Source organism: Mustela putorius, unplaced genomic scaffold (assembly GCF_011764305.1).
Source record: "Mustela putorius furo isolate JIRA1106 unplaced genomic scaffold, ASM1176430v1.1 tig00000196_pilon_pilon_pilon, whole genome shotgun sequence".
Lineage (NCBI taxonomy): Eukaryota > Metazoa > Chordata > Mammalia > Carnivora > Mustelidae > Mustela > Mustela putorius.
The window spans coordinates 7,113,496-7,124,713 of NW_025421310.1; the positions used below are offsets into that span (position 1 = coordinate 7,113,496).

Below are 11,218 nucleotides of genomic sequence, written 5' to 3' on the forward strand. Positions count from 1 at the left end.
GGGACCCTGCTTCCTCTTCTCTCTCTCTCCCTTCCTCTCTGCCTACTTGTGATCTCTCTCTGTCAAATAAATAAAATCTTTTTAAAAAAATTAAGAAAGTTTGTTCTTTGCCATTAATATGGGTCCTGGGTGAATTGCTTTGAGATGTGCATAAAACATGGTGTTTATTTATTTATTAAGATTTTATTTATTTTTTTGACAGACAGAGATTACAAGTAGGCAGAGAGGCAGGCAGAGAGAGGAAGGGAAGCAGGCTCCCTGCTGAGCAGAGAGCTCCATGCTGGGCTCAATCCCAGGACCCTGGGATCATGACCTGAGCCAAAGGCAGAGGCTTTAACTCACTGAGCCACACAGGTGGCTCTACATTACTTCTTTTAAAGTGTATATAATTATCTTGTCAATGTATCATTATGTGCATAAAATGTAAAAATTGCTAGATGAGTTCTGTGATGTTACCTTCTTTAGATTACGCCTCTCACTTAGAAAACCTGGCATGAATAGTCTTTTAGCACCTTTCTGTACGTTGACCAATGTGGTCCTTTTGGATAAATTCTACATCTCACAAATGAGGTTAAAAACCCAGGCCCTTCTGTTTACTGGATGTTTGACAGAATAGTCTCATAAAAGTTGAAGAATAATATTCTCTTAGATTATTTTTGTGGTTTTATGTGTTAATGATGAAAGCTCTTTGAATAATACCCAGGGAAATATTTAAAAAAGATTGTGGTCATATATTAGAATTTATAATTTCTTTGCTCAGCTGGAACTTGCTTCCCCCTCTCTCTCTGCCTACTTGTAATCTGTCTCTCTTGTCAAATAAATAAAATATTTTTAAAAAAGGATCTATAATTTCCATAAAATTGTTCTAAATCACACATGACTATTTCGCTCAAGATTTTACTTCTTTGCTATTCAGAAGTGAATCCCTTAGGGGTGCCTGGGTGGCTCAGTCAGTTAAGCATCTGCCTTTGGCTTAGGTCATGATCCTAGAGTCTCAGGATTGAGCTCCACATAGGCCTCCCTGTGCAGCAGGGAGTCTGCTTCTCCCTCTGACCCTTTCCCCTCTTACACACTCTCTCTAAAATAAATATATTTTCAAGAAAAAAAAAAAAATCTTAAAAAAAAAAAGTGTGTCTCTTAGACCAGAGGCAACATGTGGTGAACTTGTTCAAAATTCAGTAACTCGGGGCACCTGGGTGGCTCAGTGTGTTAAGACCTCTGCCTTCACCTCAGGTCATGATCCCAGAGTCTTGGGATCGAGCCCCACATCGGGCTCTCTGCTCAGCAAGGAGCCTGCTTCCTCCCCTCTCTCTCTCTCTGCCTGCCTCTCTGCCTACTTGTGATCACTGTCTGTCAAATAAATAAAATGGAATCTTTAAAAAAAAAATGCAGAAAGTCAGGTCCCACCCCAGAATGGAATCAGAGCCTTTATTTGAATAAGGTCTCCAGCTTGTGGTTGTATACATTAAATTTTTCAGAAGTGCATTTCTGACTTACCATGACTCCCATTGAGAAAGATACGCAACTTACGATGTAAATAGAGAGACCAAACATAACTATGTATGCCTGTGTTGATGCCTAATACATTTTACCATCCCTGGAAGTAGTATTTATCAGGGTTTTGTTAACCTTATGCTGTCCTCTTTCCTCTGAATTAGGGAAAAGTCAGGGAGCATTTTTGTGTCTAATCATCTCAGTGTGTAATTCATGCCACTCACCTAAGTCAGTTCTCTGAACTCTCTTAGGTAAAATGACAAACTCTGCACAACGGCCACATAATAAATGTATTATTTATCTCAGAGATGATTGACATTCAGGAATGTGGCTGAAGATTTCTCGCAGGAGCTGTGCTAGTGCCTGGACCCTGCTCAGTGGGATTTCAACCAGTGCTTATTGTTAACAATTTTGGGGAAAAAAATCAAGTGGTGAGAACTATGGTAATCCTTCACTACTCTAGATTTCAGTAAGTTCCATTGGGTTAAGTGATCGATAAAAGTAATGCAATCTGGGGCACCTAAATGGCTCAGTGGGTTGGGCCTCTGCTTTTGGCTTGGGTCATGATCTCAGGGTTCTGGGATTGAGCCCTGTATCTGGCTTTCAGCTCAGCAGTGAGGCTGATGCCCCCTCTCTCTGCCTGCCTCTCTGCCTACTTGTGATCTCTTTCTCTGTCAAATAAATAAATAAAATCATTTAAAAAAATATAGTACAATCTGCCTCTTAAAGTCTGACCCCAATGTTTTTATTTGTGAAGGGCTCTTCTGAGACTTCCCTCTTTCTTCCATGGAAACTATTCCGTTGTTCCTGTCATGAGTGGGGGTCAGTGTCACTGTTCACCTTCCTGTAAGACATTCATATTAATTTGCATTGAATTATGCTGAGGACTCAACATGGGGACGGAGTCATGCAGATTAAGTCCACTGATTTCTAATGTGAAATATCAGTGTCATGGATACCTTTCACTTGGATCTGTCTGGAAATCCTCAGTGGATGCCTGGCTCATTTTGTCTCTGCTCATAACTGACATATTGGTGCACATGACAGTCCAAAGAGAAGGAAAGAACATGTTTTCCTGGCAGAATGACTTCTTCAGGCTCTGTGAGTGCAAGGAGACCCATGTACCTTCTCACCTGTCAGACCCCTGAGTTTCCTGCCCACTTCATTGCAATGTTGCAGTAGTGGTCTTCAGATATGACAATGCTTGCCAGCATCTGCCTCTAGGAATCCTGGAGAAAGAGTCTTTCTCAAACGTTTCAAAGCTCCTTTGGGAGACAATGAAAGGAAACGTGTAATTGTTTTGTTTGGTTGATTTTTTTTTTTTTTAATTAGCGACTAGAAAAAGGTTTCTGGAAACTTTCTCCCTACCAGCCTGCACTTTGATTGCCGCTGTGGGAGAAATGATAAGTGCGCTCAGGGGGTTGGTGAGGTTACAGGTTCCTGAACTCATATCTCAGGGTCTGGCTGCCTCTTCTCCTCACCTGTCCTGGCTGTTAGGACCTTCACCTCTGCCCACATTCCTTATAGTGGGAAGTGGCTTCTGTTTCAACTAGAAGGGCAGAGTCTACCTTACCTCTGCGTTTATTAAGATTTCTAGATCTTTATTCATTGTTGACATTGACTATGGGGTAAAGCTGTATCTATAAATGGAAACTTTTTTTAACATCTCAATTTAATTTTATTTTTTCAATGTTTTAATTTCTTTTTTAAAAGATTTTATTTATTTATTTGACAGACAAGAGATCACAAGCACACAGAGAGGCAGGCAGAGAGAGATGGAGAAGCAGGCTCCCCCCTGAGTAGAGAGCCCAACTTGGGACTCGATCCCAGGACCCTGGATCATGACCTAAGCCGAAGGCAGAGGCCCCAACCCACTGAGCCACCCAGGTGCCCAGTATTTTCATTTCTTAAGGAATCGCTACACTGCTTCCCAAAGTGACTACGCCAGCTTGCATTCCCATCAATAGTGTAAGAGGGTTCTTTCGCCACATCCTCTCCAACAGTTGTTGCTTGTTGTCTTATTAATTTTGGCCATTCTAACTGGTGTAAGGTGGTATCTCAATGTAGTTCTCATTTGAATTTCCCTGATGGCTAATGATGATGAACATTTTTTCATGTGTCTTTTAGCCATTTGTATGTCTTCTTTGGAGAAGTTTCTGTTTATGTCTTCTGCCCATTTTGTGATGTAAAATCCTAGAGGAGAATGCAGGCAGTAACCTCTTCAACATCAGCCACAGCAACTTCTTTCAAGATATGTCTCCAAAGGCAAGGAAACAAAATAAAAAATGAACTTTGGGGACTTCATCAGGATAAAAAGCTTCTGGGGGTGCCTGCGTGGCTCAGTGGGTTAAGCCTCTGCCTTTGGATCAGGTCAAGATCTCAGGGTCCTGAGATGGAGCCTTGCCTCAGGCTCTCTGCTGAGTGGGGAGCCTGCTTCCCTTTCTCTCTGCCTGCTGCTCTGCCTACTTGTGATCTCTCTCTGTCAAATAAATAAATAAAAATCTTTTAAAAAAAGATAAAAAGCTTCTGCACAGCAAAGGAAACAGTCAACAAAACAAAGAGGCATCCTAGGGAATGGGAGAAGATATTCGCCAATGACACTGTAGACAAAGGGCTGATATCCAAGATCTATAAAGAACTCCTCAAACTCAACATAAAAATAAATAAATAAATAATAATTTAAAAAACCCCAAAAACAAACAATAAAACAGATAAACGTGGCAACCGGATGTTTTAAGTGGTTTACAATTCAGTCACCAACACAACTATAGGAAGACTATTTTATTTTCTATAGTTGAAAAAGCACTTACTATTTCCTAGAATGGGTGCAATAAAGAAAAAGGATTACACTAAATTTCAAGGAATGGTGAGGAATTAGAATTTTCATATATTGTTTTTAGGAGAGTAAAAAGTACATTCAGTTTGGAAAACTTTGTGGCAGATATTTATGAAAATATACATTTATCTACTTAAATGGGAGCATTTTGTCACCCTAAAATATGTCTCTTTGGTCCAAGGATGAATTGGGGCTGATATTCTTTTAAATATTTTTAAATATTTTTTTATTTTTTTTATAAACACCAGATAAAAGAAAAGCTCTGAAACCCTGTATCTCTTTGCTTTTGAAAGAGACATTTGGATTTATAAGAGGAAACTTCATCTGTAAGTTGTCTCCCTCTGTGTTCCTGAAAGAGGGAGAATGTGTCAGTCTCCAGAAGCTGTGACCAGTGCAGAAGGCATGGATCTAAATGTGGTCACAACCACAGCCTTGGTTCTCATGCTTAGGCAAAGGTCACCTCTCAAATGCTTCCCAGTAGGATCACATGTGGGATTTCAAAATTATCATGACTGGTGTCCTCCCCCTCAGATTCTGTCAGTTTTTTTTTTGGGTGGAAATAACAGTGCTTTGTTAATTAAGGGCTCCAGGTGATTCTCAGTGAGGCCAGGGGTAATCCCGAGGGCTTCAGGTGCTTTTTATGAGAATGGAGAGGCGGCTTTGGCTCACGGAGAGGTAACAGGGTCTCTTCTATGTGAATCGGAGGGTCGGGTCCATGCAGCACATGGTTCCTATGCTGTAGTGAATTTGTGGGTTCTAGAAGCAGGAAGGAAAAGTCAGGGATTGGGTATATAAATAGGAAGTCACATTTCCTGAATGGCTCCTGACACAAGGGACGAAGAAGTTGGGACTTCTCTGCATTTCTGGGTCCTGCGTTTGGGTAAATAGTTTACAGGTGAAGAGGTTCTACTGGCAGCTTTATGGGCATTTTCTCATGATGCAGCTGTGATTTCTCCACAAAAAGCTTGTGAGAAACAAATCTAGATGACAAGGAGAAAGAATGGCCAGTTCTCAGGTAAGCTTGGTGTCCCAGGAGAGACTGTATCATGCTTTTCTCCTGAAATTGCTTGCATTTAGAAACTGCAAATGTTTCCTCTAGTTCTGATGTTTCTTCTTATATTTTCACCTATTTTTAAAACATTTTAAAACCTTTTCAGAAATGAAACTGAACGCTAGGTCTGCAGAACACTTCTCCCCTATATCCCAGAGACTGTGTCCTGTGTCTTCAACCTGGGTTCCAACATGGTATCAAGAGCTGTCAATTTCAATGAAAACCTGCAACTGTTGAAAATATTCTGTTGGTGACTGATCTAGAGGGGAAGGTGTGAATCCAAGATTCCTATTGCTGCTGAGGTTTGTTCTTGGGATCTCAGCGAAGAAAAACATTTCTCATGTAGGTCCCATGTAGATACTTTATCAGCTCTGTGTAGCCCAGGAATTAGAAAATGCCCAAATCAACCTAATAGATATGAAATCAAGAATATCTTGGAAAGTTCTTGGGGAAAAATCATGGAGTGAGTCTTGCTCTTTAGAATGTGAGAAAGATACTCTATTTAAAATATACTAGATGGGAGCCTGCATGGCTCAGTGGGTTAAGTGTCAGACTCTTAATTTCAGAACAGGTCCTGATCTCAGGGTCCTGAAGCCCTGTTTTCGCTCCATGCTCAGCAGGGAATCTATTGAGATTCTCTCTGTGCCTCTTCTTCAGCCCTTCCCCCTTCTCTCTAAAATATAAATAAATCTTTAAATAAAGTAAAAAAATATATATATACTAGCTATTACAGGTCATGGAAACTGGTGTTTCAATGCCTCTTAGAATCAGATGGCGACCCCAAACACGGATCAAAGATTGGGAGGAAGCCAGTCATGTGGGCCTTGAGAAGAATGCACCTGAGGGAGAAGAGAGGAGACATAAATTGACTGAACACCCTGCCAGAGAGCTGCAGGCAAGGCACCAGAGGAGAGGCTGGCTTCCAGGATGCAGTGAGTGGGGCTGTGTTGAAAGGAGGAAGGTGAGGAGTTGTGAGGACTTAAGGCCCTTTATTCATCACTGTACCTGGTTGTTAGGGCCTATGGCTACCTTGAGGTGGGTTCCCTGTTGGGGCTATTTGGACTCAGCAGAGGGGTCGCTATGGGCACTTTCTCTACTTCTTTACTCAAGCCTCTTTGCCTAAAAGCAGGCTCTACAGAATCTACATGTGATTGAAGTGTATATAAATCCACTGCATTCTCATAATTAGATTTCATTCTGAATTTCTGTTTCCAGACTCTAAGGAAACACCCATGATGGTGTGTCCTTGGGTGTGCCTTAGGCACTGATAGCAATTTGTTTCCATACACCTGATGTGAACTGCATTTATTCGCTTTGTGTTGACTGCCAAATTCTTCCCTTATAATGTTCATATTTTCCCTCTTATTATTTATAAGGAGCTTAGATGTTCTGAGCCAAATGCAGCAACCATTGCCTTCCAGGTGGAAACTTCTTTGTTGTAAGTTTCTCTTGCTTTTAGTTTCTTTTTCTTTTTTAAATTTTACTTATTTATTTATTTGATAGACAGAGATCACAAGTAGGCAGACAGGGAGACAGAGAGAGAGGAGGAAGCAGCTCCCCGCTGAGCAGAGAGCCGAATGCAGGACTCGATCCTAGGACCCTGGGACCATGACCTGAGCCAAGCAGAGGCTTTAACCCACTGAGCCACCCAGGCACCCCGAGTTTCTTTCTTTTTTTAAATATTTTATTTACATTTTGAGAGAGAGTATGAGAATTAGGGGTGGGGAAGAGGTAGAAGCCAATTCCCACTGAGCGGGAGTCCCAGGAAAGTCTCCATTCCAGGACCCTGGGATCACTACCTGAACCAAAGGCCGACCCTTAACCAACTGAGCCACCTAGGTGCCCCTTGCTTATAGTTTCTGAGGAAGAGAACAAAGTCCTAAGAAGTGTGGATAAATTTCCTTCAACTTGCAGCCAATTGATAAATACTTGAGACAAGCAGGGTATGGCATTCTTCAAGGAATTCACAACTGCCTCAATATTAATGATTTGTTGGAGGTGAAAAGCAGCCTTAGCTTGATGGCAGCCAGACCTCCAGGATTCTCTAAGTCCTCTTTAACATATGAAAATTCTTTTGGAAACTTCCTTTATTTCTACTCCCCAAATACGAGTTGGCCATCATCCTCCAAGCATATGGCCTACTGATAGATATCTGCTGGGTCTCCTGACAAGGTCCTAGGAGTCTAGACTCCAAATTCCCTAGACACTTCCACCATCCCTCACCCTCTCCCCATTTGAAAGTAGGTAATCAGTCACTGCTTACAACCCCAGTGCAGCTCGTTGACCAAAAGGTCCTGACCTGTGCTTTAATAAGACCACATTTTTTGCACGAATGATATCTCAATAATTGTTTTATTCATAATTTACTATTGAACCCCAATATTGCACATCAAAAACATCTCAAGAATTCTTTCTTGACAAATGGCTCATATCCAAAATCCATCAGTTTGCACTGCACAAGGAGGGCTCTCACTTCTGTGTAGTTGTATATATGAGTTCTGGGTTGGAGATTCTCATTCAGTCAACCCGCCATCACATAGTTTTTCTTCTACTGGACACTCCTATCACAGACTCACTCTTCTATTTACTTCTTTGTGTTTTCAGAAAAAAAAAAACAAACAAACCAAGAATCACATAATAAACATTGTTCAGTATCTTAAAATCCTGAGATCTAATACACAAATGATAATTTAATCAAATTGTTCAATGAACTACTATGGTATAGGATCATTGACTACAATGGCCAAGAAAGAATTCTTGAGAGGACATGTGATGCAAGTTAGTAAGTTTATTTACTTTTTTGAAGATTTTATTTGACAGGCAGAGATGACAAGTAGGCAGAGAGGCAGACAGAGAGAGGAGGAAGCAGGCTCCCCGCTGAGCAAAGAGCCCAATGTGGGGCTCGATCCCAGGACCCTGGGATCATGACCTGAGCAGAAGGCAGAGGCTTTAACCCACTGAGCCACCCAGTCACCCCGAGTAAGTTTATTTCAACAGCGCCATATGAATGGGCTGGAAGAGCTGCACTTTGGCTGCATCAAGCTGGTAGTTCTCTGCTTAATGTTTATTGGGGAGGGGCTGTGCAGGGAGTATAAGATCTTAAATGTTTCTTTGAATCTGTACTTGTAAAACTCCTTTTGCAAGATTCCTCAGGCACTTATTCCACTTGATATTAATATGGGGGAAATGTACAGGTAGTCCCAAGATCCACTGAGAATGTAGCAATTTGCCCTGAGGTGATGCTTCTAGAACTATGCAGGCAGGGTGACTGGGTGGCTCAGTCAGTTAAGGTTGTGCCTTTGGCTCAGGTCATGATCTCAGGGTCCTGGGATTGAGCCCACATCAGACTCCCTGGTCCATGGGGAGTCTGCTTCTCCCTCTCCTTCTGCCCTGCTCACTCTCTCTCTCTCTCTCTCTCTCTCAATAAAATCTTAAAACTACAACAACAGAAAAACTATGCCAGCTGTAGGTTAGCCCTCTGGACTACAAGTGAACATTATTTGCTTCTAGCCCTCATCATAATAGTCTCAGAAATAAAAGTTGTTTTCTTTCTGTCATTCAGTGTGTTTGTGTTGATAGTGTAATAAAAGAAAAGCATCATCATCAGGGCACCTGGGTGGCTCAGTCATTTGGCCTTTGCCTTGGGCTCAGGTCATGATCCTGGGGTCCTGGAATGGAGGCCCAGATCCAGCTCCCTGCTCAGTGGAAAGTCTGCTTCTTCCAATGCTCCTGCTTGTGTTCCCTGTCTCACTGACTCTCTCTTTGTCAAATAAATAAATAAAATCTTAAAAAAAAAAGGCATCATCATCAGCAAAAAGATTTATGAATGTCATGTCATTGAAACTGTTTCTTAAATTAGGCAGTATGAAAATTTTCTATTCTATCACTTTTCCTGTGGGTATAAGTACTTCCTAAATATATGGATGTGTGCATGACTGTACAATGGTAGATCAGCATTGGGTGGATCCTTCTTGTTTTCATCATTCTTCTCAGGTTGGGCACCTTCTATGAATACTACTTTAGGGTCTCTCTGTATATTGACCTGAGGGCCATTTTAGATCAACTCTAAGTCAGATAACCTTGGTGAAAGCCTGATCCCTTCCATGTTACTGGATGTTTGACAAAATATTCCCATAAAATTAGAAGAATAATGTTTTCTTCTCTAAGATTATTATTCTTCATTTCACCTTAATTTATGAACAATTATTAGATGCTCTCTAGAAACTAGGAAATGGTGAGAAAAGGATTGTTGTTGACTTTCTTGCTATTCCAGTAGAATCTGTCATTGGTATAAAACGTATTCAGAAACACTTGGGTGGCTCAGTCAGTGAACTGTTTGCCTTTGCCTTGGGTCATGGTGACAGAGACCCGAGATAGAGCCCTGTGCTGGGCTCCCTGCTCAGGGGGCAGTCTGCTTATCTCTCTCCCTCTGCAACCCTCCCCTTACTGCCTACACCCTGGCTCCTGCTGTTTCTTGCTCTCTTACTCTCTGTGTTTGAAATTAAATGAAAATCAGTAATACAAAAGAAAACAAAACAAAAACCAACCGTATCAATTCCAAGTCCTCCAGTAATTCATGCCTTGAAGTTTTAGCTCTCATTAAAAATAGAGGCCAGACGCGGAGGAAAGGAGCTACAACCAGCCGCCGAGAGCCAGCCCCGCCGCCGCCGCCGCCGCCGCCGCGCCCCCATGGCGGCCGCCAAGGACACCCATGAGGACCATGATACCTCCACTGAGAATGCCGACGAGTCCAACCACGACCCCCAGTTTGAGCCTATAGTTTCTCTTCCTGAGCAAGAAATTAAAACGCTGGAAGAAGATGAAGAAGAGCTTTTTAAAATGCGGGCAAAGCTATTCCGATTCGCTTCAGAGAACGATCTCCCAGAGTGGAAGGAACGAGGCACTGGTGACGTTAAGCTTCTGAAGCATAAGGAAAAAGGGACCATCCGCCTCCTCATGAGGAGGGACAAGACCCTGAAGATATGCGCCAACCACTACATCACACCGATGATGGAACTGAAGCCGAACGCGGGCAGCGACCGTGCCTGGGTCTGGAACACCCATGCTGACTTTGCCGACGAGTGCCCCAAGCCAGAGCTGCTGGCCATCCGCTTCCTAAATGCTGAAAATGCACAGAAATTCAAAACAAAGTTTGAAGAATGCAGGAAAGAGATCGAGGAGAGAGAAAAGAAAGGGTCGGGCAAAAACAATGATGCCGAGAAGGTGACTGAGAAGCTAGAAGCTCTCTCCGTGAAGGAGGAGAGCAAGGAGTCGGAAGACACGGAGAGCAAGGCTGCAGCGGAGGAGGAGCAATAAGCCACCGCCCCTTGTTTTCTCTTCCTTCCGTTCTTTTCCTCTTTTTTCTTTTTTTAAATTTTGCCCTGCCCCTTCTATTCAGTTTGTTTTTATTCTGTTTTGTTTTTACAAGGGACTTTATATAAAGAACTGAATTCCAACATTCAGGTTGTTTTTTTCTAAGTTTCTGCCCTATTGAAGAAGACTTCAGAAAATCCATTCCCCAGTCATGAAAATGTACTGTGCTCACTTTCTTTTCCATAGTGGAAACACTTATTTATAGTCATCAAAAATAGTGAATAAACGACACATTCGAAACCTGCAAAAAAAAAAAAAAAAAAAATAGAGCTCTTGGGTCATGGGCTATTTTCTTCTTAGAAATGCAGACTCCCATCCCACCCCAGTATTTCTGAACAGAATCTACATTTTTACAAGATCTCCAATGCACTGACTTAAAATTCGAATTCACAATAGAATTTGATAAGTACATTTGTAACCCAGTAAAACATCCCACCTAAGAAGTAGCCACAGCTTATACTCTA

At 41.9% G+C, this 11,218-nt stretch overlaps 1 protein-coding gene across 1 annotated transcript; it reads left to right on the forward strand.

The window, feature by feature from the left end:
- Positions 1-10,038: 10,038 nt before the first annotated feature.
- Positions 10,039-10,839, forward strand: LOC101692623 (ran-specific GTPase-activating protein-like). Its single transcript, XM_045076999.1, has one exon. It carries the CDS (start codon positions 10,071-10,073, stop codon positions 10,695-10,697), a length of 627 nt encoding a protein of 208 aa, XP_044932934.1. The 5' UTR covers positions 10,039-10,070; the 3' UTR covers positions 10,698-10,839.
- The last annotated feature ends 379 nt before the right edge of the window (positions 10,840-11,218 follow it).